The sequence below is a fragment of the Zalophus californianus genome, chromosome 14, assembly GCF_009762305.2.
Source record: "Zalophus californianus isolate mZalCal1 chromosome 14, mZalCal1.pri.v2, whole genome shotgun sequence".
Classification (NCBI taxonomy): domain Eukaryota; kingdom Metazoa; phylum Chordata; class Mammalia; order Carnivora; family Otariidae; genus Zalophus; species Zalophus californianus.
The window spans coordinates 38,686,857-38,707,794 of NC_045608.1; the positions used below are offsets into that span (position 1 = coordinate 38,686,857).

Consider the following 20,938-nt stretch of genomic DNA (forward strand, 5'->3'; position numbering starts at 1 on the left):
TGTAATACTAAAATTAGAATTTTTTATAAGAACGAACTGTCTTCAGTTTCATAGTTTTCCATCATAAATTTGTGATTTGAAATCCTATATCAACATTATAGGAATATCATTTTAATGCATTCATACCTTGTGTCTAACCAGGGCCATCATCTGGGCAGATTCAGGCTTGCAAGCGCATTCATTACATAATCATGGCTTCCCACCCAATTTGTTTCTATCAGATTCTTTATGGGGATATATATTTGAGCTTTAATCTGCCTCTCGTTAATTTCAAATCTTATGCTTTATTTAGATTTTTTTTCTTGACTAGGGTGTAGATTGTAGTTTTTTAAACTTCCCACTCTTTAAAAATAATACCCCACAAAACCTTGCAGTTATTTGGGTTATAACCTCATGAAAATGGATTCCTTGGGATTAATGATTTTCAGACTATGGTCCCCAAGCCCACCTGTACTCAGACCACAAGGGGGTTTATTAAAACCACAAGTTCCTCAGCCATATTCTAAATCTCTGGAATAAAAATCTCTGGGTGGAGCCTAGAAATGGGCATTTTTAGCAAGTACCTCAGATGCTTAAGCCAACTATAGTTTGAAATTCTTTTCCTGCCATGAGAATTTTTGCTTTGAAATATCTTTCTTATACTTTTTAAGATTTGATTTTAGAGACAGTGTGTGCACATGCAAACGAGTGGAGGAGCAGAGGGGGGAGGGAGAGAGAATTTGAAGCCGATTAAGCACTCAGCGCGGATCTAGATGTGGGGCTCAATCCCACAACCGGGAGATCATGACCTGAGCCAAAACCAGGAGTCAGATCAGACACTTAACCAAATGGAGCCACCTGGGCACCCCTCATTCTTATGCTTTTATGATGTCTAAGTTTATCTTGAATTTATTATGAGATTGTTTAATTACATTGATAAACTACTCATTGGGTTCAAGGCGTACTTTGAAATGGATAAAAATGATAAAAGAGCAATAAATCCATTTCCCATAACTAATCCGTTAGTTTTCATTCCAGTTGCTTGGGGGAAAGCCAGCTCTCATTTATGAACCTCACTATTGGCAAGCAGTAAAGGGATCCATTTTAGCAGAAAGTGCGTAGGAATCAATAGGAAAGTAAAACCAGATCAGACCATTTTTTGAATAACAAAAAAGACTTGGAAAAATAATCACTAGAAATATATTAGGTTGAGAGATACCTTTTAATTCTTATAGCCTGTGTTTTAGGAATATTTTCTGAGTGATTTGAAAATGATAGTAAGCAACTAGTGATACCTGGCATTATTCCAGTTCTTTATAAGGCACCTCAGGTGGTGATCCTGCCGTGTGGAATTTTAAGTGTATTATGAATGGTAGTGTTGAGAATAAACTAGAACTAATAAATGTACCTGTGCCACTTATGACAGAAATGTAGTTAACCAAGGCAGCTAAGTATTTGCCTCATACTCAAGAGAATAGCCTGAAGAAAGAAGCTGGTACTTAGAATACTGCCCCTTTCTTCTGAATGTTTGCAAAGGACTTGTGGAGAAAATGGAGTTTCCAGAAGTCATTTAATGGGGAAGAGAGGGTGTTTGGGCATCTTAGGGGGATATCAGAGGCATAAGGGCTGGACTCTGAGGTCACAGAATCACGGAGTGAAAGGAAGTGGCTACAGCTTGTGGTGTAGATGAAAGGCTTCCAGTAAAGAAGCCAAGGAGACTGGGAGGAATGTTTCAGTAGTGCATTCAGAATACAAGCGGGGTCGACGCTGTGGCACTTTCGTGGTTATTGCATGGGGAGAACAAACGTCCAGTGAAGGAACACCCAGACTTTAATAAGTTCCTGCGTTAAAAGGACAGAAGAAAAGAACGAAGTGAGTATGAGTTAAAGGAGTGATCAGGTAGAGAGAGAGGAAACGTAGAAAAGAAGAAAATGTTTCTCCATGTTTATAATGATAAACCAGACACCAATAGAGATGGTATTAATAAAATGGAGAGCTTAATTAGGAAGGCTTAACGATGCTTCGAGTTTAAGTGTGGGCAGTACAGAGAGTAGGTGACTGTGAGCTGCCACCTGGTTGATGGTTTTCATTGCTGGAGCAGAGGTCGTAAGGAGAGGCTGTGTCCGAGTTGTGGGCTCATAAGGAGGTGGACGGTTTTATAAAGCACAGGTCATGTATTCAGGCGTCTCTTGAGTCAATAGTTTCGCCACATAAAAAAAGAACTTTCGGCAGCTCAGAGAACAGCTCACTTAAATGTTCACTACGACAAACCTTCCCATAAAATACAAATATCTTGAGGGGCGCCTGGGTGGCTCAGTCAGTTGAGCGTCTGCCTTCGGCTCAGGTCATGATCCCGGGGTCCTGGGATCGAGCCCGGCGTCGGGCTCCCTGCTCAGTGGGGAGTCTGCTTCTCCCTCTCCCTGCTGCTTCCCTGGCTGGTACCTCTGTCAGATAAATTAATAAAATCTTAAAAAAAATTCTTAAAATATCTTGAAAATTTCCTTGACATGTATTATAGTGGGATTTGACCTGTAATAACAAAGCAGAAATGACAGAGGAAATGGGATTATGTCTGTACTGTTGGTATGTGAGCTACCCAGAATTTCAGAGCAGCAGGTCCAGTCAGTCCCAGACTTGTCTGATTGAGGATTATCCCTATCATTTGTGGGTTTTTTTTCCCCTCTTCCAAAGGCTTACCTTTGTCCCTGAGAAAGGGAGGAAGCTTAGTCAATTTCCAGGCTAGTTGGAAGCACCAATAAAGGATTCGGGGAAAAGATTAAAGACTAGATGAAATGAACCTGAGACTTTCCCATTTTCCACTGAGGAGCAAATGTTGCTTGAGTGTTAGTACTTGGAGTTAAGGCAGTTCTCACGATCAGAGTGATAAGTATAAAGGGATTTTCTAAGGTTTGATCCTAATTTTTCTCTCATCTCTGCAGGTGGTGCTTGGCACTTTTCATTTAATGTGAAATTTTACCCACCAGACCCTGCCCAGCTATCTGAAGATATCACCAGGTATTTGAAAGTTGGCTATGAAAAAGGCAGGCTTCTCTTTATTCTCCGGGGAAGAGCTTGCTTACATCTGGTAACCTTTCAGTCATCCACGCCAGGAATGGCAAGCCCAAGGCAACTGAGCAAGAGCAAACATCTGACGAGAAGATTTGCCAAATCGTATCCATTCACAGTTGAATCTTTGGTGCTAAGCTGTTACTTCTGTCTGTCTGACCTTGGCGGGAAGATGTGCAGAATTAAGATACTGTCATCCACCCACCACCGTCAAACTGGATGGGATTCAGCCTTAAATGATCCGGCAGTTCCTAGTGCTCCTGCTCCAAAACTCACAGTAGAAATGTGTCTTTGGATGCTTATGCCTTTTATATAACCAGTCTGATACTCAACAGCTATTTAAAGAATCAGACATAAAATGCAGAGCTACACATAAACATGGACTCATCTAAGAGTTTACTCTCCCTGCCCTGTCTGTACAGGGAAAATGATTCGTTCATTTTGGGGAAGGAAGACATGAAGAAAGGAAACTAATGGAAAAATATTCTAGTGAGGTGACTGAGTTTTGGGTGTGCGAGGAGATTCCCTTTAGGAGGCTCTGCTGGGTTTGCCATGTGTTCTAGGCTTCTCCACATCCTGCTTTGGAACCGCTGACTCTCTCGTGCTGCTCGGTAGTAAGTTTACAGCCAATCAAAGTGACACTGTGCAGTGCGCGCTGAATTTTCTGTGTAAGCCTCACATGCTAAAGCTCCAGTCACTGGCTATGACCAGACGTATTAGGAGAAGGGTAAAAAATAGTTCCAAAGGAATTCTTTTATATTTGTATTAAATCAAGGAAAATTTATGATTTCTTATTTAAAGACATTTTTTTAGTAATATTGAAGAACCTCTTAATTGTGGCTAATTTATTGGTTATAGAGCCACATATACCTGGATTTGACATGTAGTGCATGGTTCCTTTCTATTTGTGCAATGTTTGAGAGCCTGTGGGATGTGTAGAAACTTCTGTTTCTGTATTACATGGAGTTTACTTATATCATCAGCTTAAAATCCATTTAGAGGGGACCTTAAGGCTTTAATCATCATCGTCTTCTTCAACAGATTAACAGTTTATTTCTTACATGAAAGGTGCAAGTATATTTTATTATACCTATATGCTGGGCCGTGAAAGGTATTTTTAAGAGTCATCAATGTTAACACTTACCTTGGAGTTTCCTGCAGTTAGTATTATATCTGTAAATCTTGAAAAGCAAGAAGCAGAGAAGAGAAGTCAGCTATCAGTGGAGATAGCTGTATGTTATCTTGGCCACATTATATGGAAAATATCTTCTTTTCCTTGAGTATAAAGCTGTTTACTTGTAGTGATGAAGTTCTCAGATTTTAAAGTAGTAATTCTTCAGAGTTAGTCTTCATATCAGTTGGATTCTAGGAAATTCTCTAAATAAAAAAAAAAATGAGGACTGGAAACAGGAGAAATTGTTATTATAAGGAGACTGTTGCGTCAGAAACGCAGGCAGCGGGGAGCAGCTTATGATGGTGTAGCTAGTGAGTTACCTGAAATCTGCCCTGCTCATCCGGCAGGATGTTTAACCAAGACATCAAAATGACACTTCCTTAAGGCTGGTAGAAGCTTAGCAATTGCATTTAATCGCACCATTTTTGTATTATAATTCCCCCAACCAGAGATTTCAGGGAGTGTGTTGGGGAGAATCATTGATTTGGGTTTAAATGTTAGCTATTTTAAAAGATGTTACAGAAATATGTCTTGAGGTTTCTTCTACTCGGTGCTTTATTAATAAACCTTGTTTTATTATGAGCATTGACTTGCCTCAAAATGCCCTTATTTGTATAATACAAAATACATTTGTATAACACAAAATACTATACTTTATAGCCAAGTATTTTCCCCTTAGATCTAAAGCAAAATACAGATGCTACAAAACGTGTCCTAGTGAGATTATTCGACAGGAAGGAATTGCTTACAGCACAGTTTGTGCCAAGTGGCCTGCTTTTCCCATGGCCTCATGCTGGCTTTTCGCTTTGTCTTTTGGCTCTTGGAAGGTACTACCTCTGCCTACAATTGCGAGATGACATCGTGTCCGGAAGGCTGCCCTGCTCCTTTGTCACCCTGGCCCTGCTGGGCTCCTACACTGTCCAGTCCGAACTTGGAGACTATGACCCAGATGAATGTGGGAATGATTACATTAGTGAGTTCCGCTTTGCGCCAAACCACACGAAAGAACTGGAAGATAAAGTGATCGAGCTGCACAAGAGCCACAGGTTAGTGGCAGAAACCCTGAGAACATTTCACTTGTGCCTTGATGGGTGAGCGTCACCTGTGCTACCTGCTTCTTCCAGGATGAGTTTCAGTGGCATTGAGGCTGGGACCGTAGCAGAGTGAGGTTCTGTACTTGGTATAGCTCTGGGGTAGTTACACTCTCCCTCAGGTGTTGTTGTTGTTGTTGTTTAGAGAAAGAGAAAGAACGGGGAGAGGGGAGCAGGAGTGGGAGGGGTAGATGGAGAGTGAAAGAGAATCTTAAGCAGGCTCCACACTCAGGGCAGAGCCTGACATGGGGCTCGATCTCTTGACCCCGAGATCATGACCTGAGCCAAAATCCGGAGTCAGATGCTTAACTGACTGAGCCACCCAGGAACCCCATTCAGTTGTTCTTTAAAAGCCATTTTTCTTGGGACACCTGGGTGGCTCAGTCGGTTAAGTGTCTGCCTTCGGCTCAGGTCATGATCCCAGGGTCCTGGGATCGAGTCCCGCATCGGGCTCCCTGCTTAGCAGGGAGCCTGCTTCTCCCTCTCCCTCTGCTGCACCCCCTGCTTGTGCTCTCTCTCTCTCTCCCCCCCATCAAATAAATAAATGAAATCTTTTAAAAAAATAAAAGCCATTTTTCTTGTTATTCTCTGCCACCCCCTTCAGAACATGAATCTGCTGGTGCCTCTGTGGGGCTTTCTTATGAGATAGCTAGGCTAAGTGGGAAATATTGCAGCCCTGCCAGGTAAAAGAAAAGCAGCATTGTAACATTTTTTTTTTCTTATCAGAGGAATGACGCCAGCAGAAGCAGAGATGCATTTCTTGGAAAATGCCAAAAAACTGTCCATGTATGGGGTTGATTTACATCATGCCAAGGTATGCATTTTTTTAAACCCCAGACTTCCTATTTAATTTTATTTAATTCAGTGTTGTTATTACTATAAGCTGGTGATTTTTACTTCAAATCTGTGTTTGCTTTAAGTCCCACTCAATGATAAGGCAAATTCAGCTCTCTGATATTTTACTGAAGCGTTTGCTCTGCATGTCTCAAACTCCCATTACTCCTGGCCTCAGCTACTGAAAGCCCTCAGTAGGCAAAGCCTCATATCGCCCATGGATTCATTTAGAAATTTATCTTCACATAACAAGCTCCTAACTCAGCCCCCTTCCCTGTCACAGTTTTATCTCCCACTTTGTGCCAACATGTGCCCCTTGCTTCTGCCAGATCCTGTCTCTGCCTCTTCCCTGAATATGCCTGTCTTTGGGCTGTGCTCCTCCTTTCTCTCTACCTGTCCAACCTTGGCCAGTTGTCAAAGACCCAGTTAACACATCTCTTATGTGCCAAGTACTGTTGGTGCCTCTGTTCTGGATGCTTACCAGGCGCTCAACAAATTCATGTGAAATTTAAATAACTCTCTCTAGAACTTAGGTTCTCTGACCCATAATCAGTGCTTTGAGATAAGATTTTGAAGTTCAACTAAAATTAAGCCCCGAAGCTAAGGATTGCCTCACTGATTGGTGATTGGCAAAGTGTTAAAGCTCTATCTTGGCCACAGAGTCTTTCAAAGAAGAAGTTGGAATTGGATTGGAGGAGGGTTGAGGTTGTGAGGATGCATAAAACATTTGGCTCCAGATCACACTTTTCCCAGAATCTCTCTATTTTTCCACAGTGAGAGAATGAGTATATGGACTGTTTGTCTATTATTTGAGCAGCTGTGAATAAAAGTACTGTAGAAGCACAGACGAGCTTCCTGAAAACTTCCATCCAAAGCTTATGAAATATGTTAGGCTCTTAGGGATGGGTTCTGGTACTTAAGTAACATTAAAAAAAAGGTCAGTGCTTGAAGTTCAAGGGCAGTTCCTTCTGATTTTGGCTGTGAAGAGACTATCACTTATGTACAGGAACATGCCTTTACTACTGACGGACCAAGTAGTCACCACTTCCATGACCTGGGACCCGAAAGAACGTGCAGTTTACAGGCTTCCAGGCATGTGAGTCTCTGACACAGTATAGGTTGAGGCCAAGAAATGAAGAGAGTTTCAGCTGGCTCTGTTCAAGCAAACATCTTGACAGCCCTGAGGATCCATGGAAGGGAAATCTATGATATGTAGGCTCTGTTGACACTGCAAGTGGGGCCACTCCCTGGTTGGCTCTTGGGGAGCAGACTGATCCACGCTGAGTTTGGACAAGAAAATGATGGCTGTCAAACAAATACAGGTTTTGATGGGTACAATCTGTGGATCATTTTGTACATCATACAGGATGAGCGCTTCCAAGGCCTGAAGGTCTGAACACAAGCAAAATCTCGGAGACTTGGCTGGAGCATCCTAGGGATGTGCCCGTACATTGAATGCCAAGCTCTTTGACATTTGTATGTAATTACAGCAGCAGGTGTAGCTCTGTTTACTTGCCAGTTATTCTATTTTTTCACTTATTTTTCACTCAGATAAGAAAGTGTTTTATATTTTATGTTGTATAAGGTAGGATAAGGATTTAAAAAAGAAAACAAGGACCCACACGAAGATCGTTTTTATCTTCGAGTTTTTCCCTAGGTGGCTAACAGATAAGGAGACAAGAAGGAAATGAAGGTAGCCTGAAAATTTGAGTGGATTGAAAGCTATTTTTGAGTTACATTATACACGATGATTCAGTTACCACCCAGGAAAAATAAACAAATAAAAGATTAGGGCATACATTTGGAAAGTGCAACTCAGGATTTATCAGTGTTCCTATCAGTACAAATAAAATCACTTAACATTGCTGTAGCTACTAAATTAAAATAGGTCGCTGCTTTTTCATTCACTAATATGATTTGAAATCATGCCAATTAAAAAGAAAGAAGGAAGCACAAATGCAGCCTCTTATAGGATTTCATCTGAATATTAAGTATAATGAATGTTCCGTTGTGGATTCCCATTTTCTCATGCAGCCACAGTCCATCATTTCAAGAAGGAAATTTACTGAATTAAATTAGAGCGAATTTCCGGTTGTAAGTGAGATGATTCTCTTCTGTGGATGGTATGAAAGGCCCTAAGCTTTAGGGCCTATTTAGAAATTCTGAATTGTGATCTTGGACTCTGTGGCTCTGTATAAAGAATAAATAACGTATTATTAGATGAAGGGCCCTTGTTTTGGAAAACCTATCCTAAATGCTTTGGTTTTGTTCTTAGAAAGACTGTCTCTTCTTGTTTGTCATTTAATGTCAGCCCAAGTAGGCACTGTCAGAGTCATTTCATATAAGATTCTGAAATGTAGATCTAAATCCCTACTGGATATCCCATGGACCAAGTGATAAATGAAGGATGGCAAAGTTTGAACAGTGGTTTTAAATTAAGGGAATAATACACTCGTTTATTTTAATTATGATAGACTGAGACTATCCAGATCTTCCTTCCATGCTCCCCACTAAAGGGAGCATTAAATGTGTCTGTTGATAGGGAAACACACGTGTCCCCAAGAAAGACTGCCATTACAGCTTTCAATGCAAAAGATCTATCAAGCTAACGTCAGGACTATGGGCAGTGGCAGAAGATTCGATATCCAAAGTATTTTTTTTTTTTTTTGTCATTGCTGTGGATTAATGAAATGGAAATGTTCATTCAGTTTAAAGCCCCACATATTCCTGACATTTTCTTTCTTCATTTGCCCTCTCTTCTAACAAACATGTAATGGCTTAAGGCATACCAGGTAGACTCTATGAGGAGCACGTGGTTACAAGGATATAACAGAGCTCCTGCTCTCAAGCAGCGTCCAGGCTTGAGGAGGAAATGGGTTTTCATTGCCACACCACTTGCTTGGGATGTGCTGGTAACAACAGAACAATATGGGGACACACAAAGAAGTGTGTGGTGGAGGCAAGCAGAAGACAAGGGGTCAGTGGAGGCTTCCTGCTCTTCCCCGTGAAGGATCTGTCTTCTCATTATCCAGAGACACTAAGGGATGATTTTAAAGTAGATAATAGTGAAAGAGGTTTTAACTCTGTATTTGTCAGATAAAATAGAAAGTGCGTCAAGGAGCTTTTACTCAGACGGTCCTCCCTCATGCCTGCATCTCTGCTCGTGGGGCAAGGGGGTCACCTCTGAGCAGCCCTGGGAGCAGATTGGCCAGTTCTAAAGGATCAGTAGTGCTAGCTACTTGTCGGCATCGGGCTCTAGCTATTCCAGTTGCTCTTTCAGATTAAAGCCCTTGATAAATGGTGGGCAGTTTCTGGTCTTTGAATTCTCCTTAAATTTAATTATGTTGTAACATCCTGCCATCAAGTATTTCCACCTCTGTAGAGTAATTTCATATCTAATGGAGTCATCCATTTCCATGGTAAAATATTTCATTTTTAATCCAGTTAGATTGTATTTGTGGACTTACATTTCCCAGAGATGGACCAAAATGCTTATTTTTGATTCTGGAAATGTTCATTTCATGTCTTGCACTGACAAGATTCAGGAAGTAAATTCCCACAATATGGATGAGTCAGAATCTCCTGTTTGGATTCTTCCATTTCCCCCTCCCCTCATTGCTGCTACAGAGTGACCCAGTGCCAGGGACAGTTCTGCCGATTAATGTGACAAAAGACCTCAGCTTTGCCTCCTAGGTGCCCCCTGCTTCCAACATCCACAAGACGAGGAGGTGGAGATTGAGCCTCACACAGAGTCCTGCCTTCCGTCCTTTATCCTCTCCACCACCACACGTTCCTTTTACCCCAATTTCACCCAAATATAGCATTTAAGGGGCATCGGCTGTCCATGATATGTCTCCTGAGCTTTATATGACCTCTCCGATGACCTCTGAGACTTCTCATCACACATCCCTAGGAAATGACCTAAAGATGAAACGTGCAAGTAGCAAACAAGCATGTTATAAATATAGCAAGCTCCCACTTAAAAAAGAAAACTAGAGACCTATAGAAAATGTATCTGTATTTATGTATGTGACACAGCTGTCCCGATTATGACTAGGCATTGGTGTGTTAGGGACATGTTGGGGAAGTACGCTCATACTTTAAAAGCCTATTTTATATTTAAATTCTATTCTGACACTAATGGTGTATAAAAAAGATCGAGGCTCTTTTTTAATGGAACAAACTCCAAAACAGTCATTAGAAAGGACAAGACCTCTGTATTAGTACACATATTAGTTGAAAGCCCTGCCTCTGGAACCAGGCTGCTGATACTCAACTGGGGTGGACACTTAACCTCTCCATGCTTTAAAAGTTCCCTCATCTGTAAACTAGGAAGAGTCATAGCAACCATCTCAAAGTCTCCTAGTGAAGACGAAGGGAGTTAACATTACATGCATGAACTGGTGAGAGCCGTGACTGGCGCTCAGTCGTGAGACCTGCCTCTATTGTTTGCACCGTCATCAACACATCATCTGGTCGGTCTCTTTGTGCAGTATTTACGTCATGAGACATCGGGTGAGCCAGTGATACTCTGACAGATCTCCATAGTGATAGATACCTTCACTAAAAGCCGATTATTTAGGGGCAACGTTTAAAAAAAAAAAATGGCTGCAGTATTTTTCCTATTGAAATTAGAGCTGTTGGCAGTCAGTTACAAGTTCCTTCATGGAAAACTGTGGTGCATTAAATGCCACACTTCACCGTAAGTGGAAATCAGTGAAATACTGACCCATTGTTTCTCGATGCCATTTTCCAGGATTCTGAAGGAGTAGAAATTATGTTAGGAGTTTGTGCGAGTGGTCTGTTGATATATCGTGACCGACTGAGAATCAACAGATTTGCCTGGCCGAAGGTTCTAAAAATTTCATACAAACGGAACAACTTTTACATTAAGATTCGGCCGGGAGAGGTAAGTAGGCCCCCAGTTTGCGTGGACATTGGAAAGAAAGGTACCCGGTAGCAAACAAAAATGTCAATTGCCAGTCCCAGGTTTTGAGCATCATAGGACATGGTGAGTCATATGTCCGTGCCTAAGAGAATTTATTGTAGGTTTGTTTGATAAGCAACAATAAGTAAAATATTCTCTTCTTTTTAATGGTTTGGTTCTAATTTTGTCCCACTGCATAGATGGAAAAGTTTTTAGGTTTGCAGATTTTAGCGTAACATCAAGATACATGAATAATGTTTCGTAGATCTCAAATCATGGTATAAAAGAAACTCTGAGGTGCTAAACCTTTTGTGAATAAAGAATAGATTTCTTCCCATCTGTCCCTGTTTTATGAGCTCATGCCCTTTTCGTCTTCCAAATCTGCTGGCACCCTAGCATGAATAACTTCGAGATAATGTGATCAAAGTACAAGAAAGATTAGAGCAAGAGACACCAAGGATAAATTATGCAGATGTCTCATAGCCTAGTACATTGCTGCCTTTTTCTTTTAATCAGAAAGACTGGTGAAAAAAATAAAAATTGTCAACTAATCCTTGTTCCCTAGGCAAAACCATCCTGATCTTAGATCCTTCATAGTGGTTTACACATAATAGGTGGTAAATATCTCCTGTTTCCTGTGTAACAGATGATGAATAAATATATCCAGTTTCTAATGAGCATGGTTAATCTAATGGAGGCAGTCAGAGCTCTAAGGTTGCATGCAGCTCATCTGTGTCTCTGAACATTTTCTGGTACAGCACAGAATTCTTTTCTGTCTTCAAAATCAGCCTCTCCATTGGTAGAAAATGTGATTTAAAAATCAGGTTATATGGGTTGTAATGTGCAGCATGGTGACTATAGTTATAATACTATATTACATCTGAAAGCTGCTAAGAGGGTAGATCTTACAAGTTCTCATCACAAGAAAAAATCTGTGGTGATGTCTGTTAGACTTAGTGTGATCATTTCACAGTGTATATAAACATCAAATCGTTATGTCATACACTCGAAACTAGTATAATGTTATGTCAGTTGTACCTCAATTTTTAAAAAGTTTAAAAAAGTCACACTATAAAGTAAGGAATCATGTTTAATGTAAATATAAAATCAAACTTGTCTGTGAAGACTGAAATAATCTGTAAGCTTTTCATGTAAATACCTGAAACTAATTTTTTATATTCCCTAAGAAAAGGAATCATGTTTAATGTAAATATAAAATCAAACTTGTCTGTGAAGACTGAAATAATCTGTAAGCTTTTCCTATAAATACCTGAAACTAATTTTTTATATTCCCTATAACCAATATATATTCGATTCATCAAACATTTACAAGTGAGCATCTACTTATTGTCAGGCACCATGGTGGGCATTAGAAATAGAAAGATAAATATGACCTTGTTCCTGTCCTTAAGGGACTTTCTGTTGAGCAAAAAACAGTCTCATGTACTTAGAATTATGTCATCATGATACATTTTGCACATAAAATACTCTGCAGACATGGGGCAAGCCTGCTGTGGTGAGGGCCCGGATGGGAAAGTTGGAGAAATGCATCAGGAAACAATAGTGAGCCATGGAAGGTTTTAGAGAGGGTGTGATATACTAGATGAACAATTTGGAATGAAACTCAGCAGCTTAGTGATGAGATGTGCTAAGACCTCAACTCGGGCAGAGGCCATGGGAACAGAAGAGAAGGAGCAAACGTGAGAGAGGTTTCAGAAACTGAGCCAGTAGGTGCTGGACACGGGATGGAGGAAGGGAGTCCGGGATAATCAGAGGTCTTTGGTTGGCACGAGTGAAGCTGATGGACGTGATATTACTAGATGAGGGGAGAAAACAGGGAGAATTTCAGGGAAAAAAAAAAGATTAAATTCTTTTGAGATATATTTTCATGGGGTGATTCTTGCATAGTAAGAAATAGAGTTTTGAAGGAGTCATGAGCTGCATCCATTGTATTCAAGGCCTTGGGCATGAAATAAATTACCCAAAGAACAAGGCAAGTTAGAGAAGAAGAGAGACCCTAAAACAGAAATTCTGGGTGACATCCCTTTTTGAGGGAGGGGTAGGCAGAAAAGGAACACAGGGAGATGAACAAAAGCTCCAGAGAAAGAAGAAAAGGGGCAAGAACAGTCATGAATGACAAGGAGACCAAACTCTGGGTACACGGTGAACCAGCAGGGCCAGATGTTACAGGGAAGGCGTGTGGGCTAAGAACTAAGAAAAGTGCTTCGGACTTGACAGATCCCACTGGGATATTGAAAAGTTCAAGCAGGTGGTAGGAGCACCTGCCAGGTGGCGATGAGGTGGGGAATGAAGTAGCCATGGCTTCTCCTTCCTGACATTTGTCAAGGAGCGAGATGGGGTTGTGGTTCAGGCAGAAGCAGGCTCAAAGAAAGTTGGGCTTCTTCTCCCCCCCCCTTTTTTTTTGCAAGCATATACATAGGCTTGAGAAGAATGAATGAGGAAAAAAAATCATTGGTGGCACCAAAGACTCTGAAGAGGTCAAGACATTGGTACAAAGCATGGAGAAATAGATAAATATTCAAATAGTGCAGAAGCCTCTGTCCTCTTTGGTCTAAGGAGGATAGCAGCAAGGAAATATTCCCAGCTTTTTGCAGCAGAGAGCAGGTTGATTGTTCTTTAAAACCCTTGGCCTTAGCATAGTGTTTGGTACATATTAGATGCAGGATGAAGAAATGGAGGACAGATTAGTCACAATTGTAATACTCTGGCTTGTCGATTGACTGGGGCTCTTGGCCAAGAGCAATTGCTATGACTACCACTACATGTGAACATCCAGAGTGAGTACAAAATTGGGAAAGTTAGTTGGGGGTTGGAGTAGCTTGTGATGTATTTCCCATTCTCCCCCCCCCCCGCCAACCCTGCTAGTCCCACTCAAATAAGAAGTAGAAGTCAAGCATAGTTCTCTCTCATATGCCATGCATAGAACCCCTCCCCTGGGTTCTTTGCTACATAAATTACTTTTTTTTTCTATTGACTGTATCAGTAGTCTGGTTGTTTTATGCTCTTTTGGAAAACTTTTACTGTTTAAAATGGTTGCCCTCTGGTGGCCTGATGCATACTGTCTTCAGAAAATTAAAAAAAAAAAAAAAAAAAAATCCCGAACATTTGCAATAATAATATTAAAATATATTACTCAGGAAGTCAGATATTTTACCTTGAGAAAGCAAATGGCTGATAGATTATCATCTGAACTATACATGCTGAAAGATAGGAAATTGTGTTCTCCCAGTCTCTGATCATACATGTAAAATCAAAAGATGTTAGTGTCTAACGTGATAATCCAGAGTAGAATGCACAAACAAAATCAGCAATATCTGATACCAAGTCATCAAATACCTAGGAGATACATCTTCTTTGACCAGATCCTGGGAGAAAATATCACCCTGAGAATGCTACATTTTGCTCATTCCTGTACATTCCAGTTGAAATCATGATGTCACAGAGACATCATGAAAATAAGGCTTAAAAATGAGATCAGGACAAATTGGTCTCTGGAAGGAACCCAGATAGCCTCTTTTTTTGCATTTTGTTTTTATAAAATCCATACTTGTCCATAAAACATTTACTACACCCATAATGTGGTTATCTATGGCTGCAGCATTTTAAGAAGAATAGATACAGGGTGGTTTTTTAATGAATGAAGGTGTATAGCATGAATTCTGCATATAGCACTTGTTTTTGTGAGGAAAGGAAACTTTTGTAGGGGACATGATTTTGTAAATTATTTGCTTTTATGTTATTTATAATTGCAAACTTGACTTTACTCTTCAATATGTTTACTTGTTTTTTAATTTAGTTTGAACAATTTGAAAGCACCATTGGGTTTAAGCTGCCAAACCATCGAGCTGCCAAGCGTTTATGGAAAGTGTGTGTTGAACATCATACATTTTTCAGGTAGGTAAAGATGATTTTTTTTCTTCCTAAGGAAGAATTAGAATGATTGGAATCACTTATATTGCAAAACTCTGTTGGGAAGAATATGGAAGCATATCCTTCCTTTTCCTTCAAGTTCATGGTCACCAGATTTCTTGATAAGAAATCCTAAAAACTTCTGACTGAAGGATCTTCCTTAATTTGTCTGATGCTTATATGCCTTATGTCCACTTTATTATCTTTAGTGTCTTTTCATTATTTTTATAAGATGTCCACCACTATTTCAGTCATTTCTCAACACCCTTGATTCCTTTGCTTACGTACAGTGCTCAGACTATCAGATTTGTGTCTATAAAATAATGTCACCTCTTTAACTGCTCTTTGGGCTTATAGAACCATAGACTCCTCAGTTGTGTGAGATGAATTTTAGTTCATGTAGTCCGTCCCAACCCATGTGGTATTTATAGCCTCTCTGCAACTCCCTGGTTGATATGTACTGTGGGAATTGATTTTTTTTCCCCTATAAAATCACATTCATTGAACATGTAACATGTTAAACCTTTAGCACACAAAGCACTTTACCTTTGACTAAAAAAGTTAATGTTCTTAATACTTAAGAGTCTCTGGTATTTTTTCCTTAATATCTCTAGACTGTTGTTACCAGAAGCACCTCCAAAGAAATTCCTGACCTTGGGCTCCAAGTTTCGTTATAGTGGCAGGACACAAGCCCAAACAAGAAGAGCCAGCGCATTGATAGATCGCCCTGCCCCTTACTTCGAACGCTCGTCCAGCAAACGTTATACCATGTCTCGTAGCTTGGATGGAGGTAGGGCATTACATAAGATCCCTCATTAATAAGAATCATCAATGGCTACCCAGAAATAGTGTGAAACCATCACAAGCTTTCAATAAACGTAGCTCTTCTTGAATAGTATGAAATGAAAAAGCACTCCCTGGTCTATGGCTGAGTGGCAAGTTTTTAACTCCTACCCTCAAAAAAAAAAGTACCTTTGTGAGTCTAATGTCTGTTATTGTAGATTTATATAAAATTCCATAACAGAATGGTACTTAGGGAATGAAGAATATAGCTTTCATAAGCCGGCACCCTGAATTTGGAGAAAGACGCTATCATTCTGAATGTAGTTGTCACATACTCTGTAAGTAATTTGGTTCACTTGCTGGCAGATCTGAAATGATTATGGGATTTGTTTCAGTCAATTTGTTTCAGAAGGAGGACTGTAAGTTAAATGTATCTGTTTCTACAAAATTTTCATGGATAAAATGTAACTGTTACCGAGTCAATGCATGATAGCCGATAGAAAGGATGGCATTCAAATAATAGTATGGTTATTATTAATAGTTAATATTAATTACTACCCCAGATGGCCTGGGAGAGCATTGCCATGTAAATGGTCTCCACGGTTAAGTCAGATGTATAAGTTCAACAAGGAGAGAGTCACTGAAGTAACAGTTCTAAGGAATGACGTAATAGTGAGTCTCTCATGGGTTTCTGTCTTAAGCAAGTTTCCTGTTGCTGTCCGTAGCAGCTACAACACATGGCAGCTGTAATAATAATAATAACAACAACAACAACAACACTTCACTTAGAAAGTGAGCCATGGCCAAGTCTCTGTTTTCTCATTCCAAGCACCTGGAGATTAGTTGGGTTTATAAAAGACCTATCCTGTGTATTTAAAAGGAATTAGATGTTTCTAGCATGTGTGTACAATTTTAATAATCAAAAACATAAAAATAATAAAAATAAAGGAAAAATAATGAAAGTTACAAATATGTGGGATCACCTTCGTCCATAGACCTTTTTTGCCAGCACTCCCATAGTCCCGGTTCTCTCTTCCCTTTCACTGTACCCCAGCGTGGCTGCTGGGATGACGTGCTCCCTGAATCCCCTGATTTAGAAGGTTGTATTTTTCTAATGAAATACTTTCTAAACAGTTTATAGAAGTCAAAATTGTATCATTAGTGCTGAATCATGTACGTTACTAGTGAAGTGAAAAAACACTTACCTGGTAGGTAAATCCAGACTGAAGTCCATCTGTGTAGCGGTTGGAGAATGATTTAGACTCTCCAGGTCTTGGTTTTAGTCATCGTCTCTAAAATGGGAGTAAAGCCAGTTTGTAAACAGTGGAATGAGACGGTGTGACAGCATTCTTGATAGGTGTAATAATAATTACATTCATAATTATTCTTCTAGGCTTTTGTGAGCTGGCCTAGGAATTTAATTACCATTCTGTATCTTCCAATAGTTGCTTCTTTTTGGAATATCTAACTCGGAGCCAGACTTTTGGAATAAAATGTTTATTAGGACCATTTTGGGTTGAATCAAGATGCTGAAATAACTCACTGTAAACACTGAAGCTTTTCTTACTGCTTTGTTCCATTTATTCTTCTTTCTTCCTTTAGAGAATCTCTGTAACCTGTGTATTCTATAAGTCAGTGTTGGGGGGAACTGTTGTAGAATCACACCCTTTTCCCTGGACATCATTCACTTTGTTCAGCGATGTATATCCAAGGGAACACATTTGTCGTGAATTGTTGTTTCCTCATAACCTTTGTGTGATAATGAGTGTTGACGGAAGACAATTGTGAAATAAATGTACTAATACCATACTGTCTCTTCCTCCCTGCCCAAAAATGATGTTAGTATGTGTTGTCTCTCACTCTTTGGGGTCCTGCCAATTCTAGTATGTTTTCTGTGCTGCTGAGCTGGGTGCTGTGGCTGCATGTTGAAACACAACTGCTTCTTGCAAGGTTGCATCTTACACAGAACAGCCTCGCTGGCTCATTGGGAACTTGCGTCTCCTAGGAGCTTTTTCATCAATATGAGGAAATATAAAAATATCTTAGTGAAGATATTTCAGTGAAACAGTTTAGCTAATATAAAAGGATTTTGGAATATTTTCATACATTTACACTTTAAACTTCTAAACTATGAAGCTGATGCTGTTTTGCCTGTGATTAGCTACTGTGTATTTGAAAAGCATTATTTATAAGTTTAAATGAGTTGTATGTATCTAAAACCGAAAATAATGAGTACCAGGCTTTAAAAATGTAACTGAATTAAGCATCTTTCACTAAGACATTTTAGCTGGGATGAAAGGCTGTGTCTTATATCTTTTATGTTTGCATGCTTTACATTTGCATGAATTTCATTAGCAACATTTGTCTTATCGTCCCAAAATATCAGAGATGAATAAGTCTATGCATATCATGGTAGTCTGTTTAAAGTGCAGTAGAAATTAAAACATTTCTGCACTCCAGCTGCACAAAGTCGCCATCCAGATTGTCTAATCTTTCCGAAGAAAGACTGTAGGAGTGATGGACTCTTTAACCATTATTAATAAGCGTAATTGAAAAACCCAATTCCGTGCTTCTTGGTGAACGGCCCTGCCAAAGATATGTTCAGAGTCAAGTGGGTGAGAGCAGTTGTCTGCGGCAAATGCTGCTGTTAGTTGCAGGACCTGCCACTAGTGCTTGGTACCGGCGTCCAGCCAGTTACCCTGGAGGGTAACAGGCTGGCAGCATCCCAGCCTCCCACCCTTCCACCGCATCCACCCTCACACTCGTCCTCACCGGGGAGCCCGAGAGCTATTCTGGTGGCTTCAAGCCATGAGCCTTTAAATCATTTTAAAACACTGGTCTAGAAGCTCCAGAAAGATGAGTCTCTGCTAGTGCTTAGATGCAGGTTCCTGCAGCGCTGACTGGCCTTTTCGGACAGACGTGGGTAGGGCTACTTTTTTCTATAGTGGGACAACCGGTGGTGTTCTTCTGCCTTCTGCCTTAACTGTTTCAGACGTTTTTCTTCCATTGTATTTGCTTTTAGCATCAGTGAATGAAAACCATGAAATCTACATGAAGGATTCTGTGTCTGCTGCAGAGGTTGGTACTGGCCAGTACGCCACAACAAAGGGCATCTCTCAGACCAACTTGATCACCACTGTGACTCCGGAGAAAAAGGCCGAGGAGGAACGGGACGAAGAAGAGGGCAGGCGAAAACGGCTGGAAGAAGTCACCCCGGTCGCGGCAGCACGGCACGAGGGAAAGGTACATCTCCCGGGCTCCCTCCTAGCGCTTGCTTAGACCTTGAAGAACTAGTCATTCCAAGGCTATAAACCAGGAATGTGTTAAGGCTTGGGGTAATTCGGGGCGCCTGGGTGGCTCAATCAGTTAAGCGGCTGACTTGATCTCAGCTCAGGTCTTGATCTCAGGGTCATGAGTTTGGGCCCCACGTTGGGCTCCACTCAGGGCGCGGAGCCTACTTAAAAAAAAAAAAAAAGACTTAGGGTAATTCATATTTCAGCATTAGTCACATTCATATTATTAATTTTTAAATTCTGATTTCCTCTGTCGACATTTTTCTTCTGAAAGATTCCTTCTTAACTTGAAAATTTTTATTTTAATTGATGTGCTATGTAAGACTTTCAACAGCTGTCCTGTCTGTAGATCTTAAAAATACATTTAGTGCCACATGACACTTTTCTGTTTGGGCTCACATTTCAGAACTATCACTAAAACTATTCTCTTTGTTTCTGGCCCCATTCTCCTACCCGAGTACTGTATATTTTTCTAGATACACAGTAATCACATTGCCATTCCTCTGACTGCAAGTAACTGAGTGACCACAGCCTGTGTATTTATACACTACTTCCCCTCTAATCATCGAAGTAGCGAGCAGACATGTTTTGAAAAGAGATATTAAAGCAGAACATTGCAAGGGAAGATGGAAAGTGAATTTAGCAGCCATTTCTCCAAGGTGTTTTATTCATTAAATTTTTAAACTTCATCTCATCCCAGTATTTATTTATTTATTTTACAGTATGTTTATTTTTGGTAATCTGGTACTGTAAAGCAACTTTTCAGAAAAATGGAAGTCAGAAAAGGTGTAGACAGCCTACTTCTGGTTCAGGGTTTTATTACAAGTAGCAGAGCATCTCCCTAAAAGTTAAAAAAAAAAAAAAAAAACTATATTGAGAGGTTTGTGTGTGATGATAATGGAAAAACAGAGTTGCTCCTGGAATGTACAGAGTAAAAAGAAATAACAGAATAAAAATGTTGTATAACTCACAGATTATGCTAAAACTTGCCTAGATTTGACTCAAAAGTGTTCTTCTATCTACATTATTTCTTAAATGTAGATTATGTGGCAGGGACTCACATACAGGGACTCAACAAAAATGCTCCTTTTGATAAGAATTACACAGTGAAGGGTAGACCCACAACATATTGTAGTTACATCAGAATATTCCACATGAAACCCTACCCACCATTTTTTTAGGATAAGATCATTTATTTACCAAACACAAATAAAAACAGGGTAGGAAATGACAGCAAGGATATTTGGATCATTTTTGCTGTGAAAACGTGCTTTGTCCTAAATTTCGTTTTTACACTCTTATTTTCCATTTAAGTCAAGGCAGCATTTAAATAGGACACAAGGAAAAGGTTGTAGTATTGCCAAAAAGCAAATGATTTCCACGATTTCCTGCAATCACCCATGCCAACCGACAATTCCCATGGATGTGTAACTGCGATTAAACTGGCACAATAAAGGAAATGACTTTTAGTGTGCTCAAAAAATACACCCAGGCAGTCTCTCCTTATTTAATTTGAAAAGCCAACCGTTTATATAAAATACAGCACTAAACCATATCACTTTTGCCACTTATGGCATGGGAAAATAAAAAGATAAAAAACTATGACTCTCATTGTCCAAATCTCTGAGAAGCCAGCACTTTGACTCACATGCCCTCAGAAGGGCTGTGGCCCAGACCTAGTGCGCAGGCAGGTCGATGGCTGTCTTTGTTTTCCACAGTGCACAGCTGTCTTTTAAAAGCCACTTGAATAAGCAGCATGGAAAATTAAACCTTCATTTTATTCTTCTCCATCTTCAAAAAGTAACAAAGAGGGTACTCATTTTTTAACCAAAATGAAAGTGTATCACTGAAAATAGGTCTT

At 40.0% G+C, this 20,938-nt stretch overlaps 1 protein-coding gene across 24 annotated transcripts in view; it reads left to right on the top strand.

The window, feature by feature from the left end:
• The window catches only part of EPB41L3 (erythrocyte membrane protein band 4.1 like 3), a 235,109-nt gene that overhangs the window by 190,178 nt on the left and 23,993 nt on the right, over positions 1-20,938 (top strand). For 18 of the 24 annotated variants that reach the window (XM_027575715.2, XM_027575718.1, XM_027575700.2 and 15 more), the window contains 7 exons: positions 2,919-2,994; positions 5,047-5,265; positions 6,037-6,124; positions 10,901-11,053; positions 14,889-14,986; positions 15,616-15,791; positions 18,807-19,027. In XM_027575715.2, the coding sequence (XP_027431516.2) occupies positions 2,919-2,994; positions 5,047-5,265; positions 6,037-6,124; positions 10,901-11,053; positions 14,889-14,986; positions 15,616-15,791; positions 18,807-19,027 (1,031 nt within the window). The remainder of the gene's footprint in view (positions 1-2,918; positions 2,995-5,046; positions 5,266-6,036; positions 6,125-10,900; positions 11,054-14,888; positions 14,987-15,615; positions 15,792-18,806; positions 19,028-20,938) is intronic. The other 6 variants (XM_027575701.2, XM_027575708.2, XM_027575711.2 and 3 more) reach the window with 1 other exon arrangement.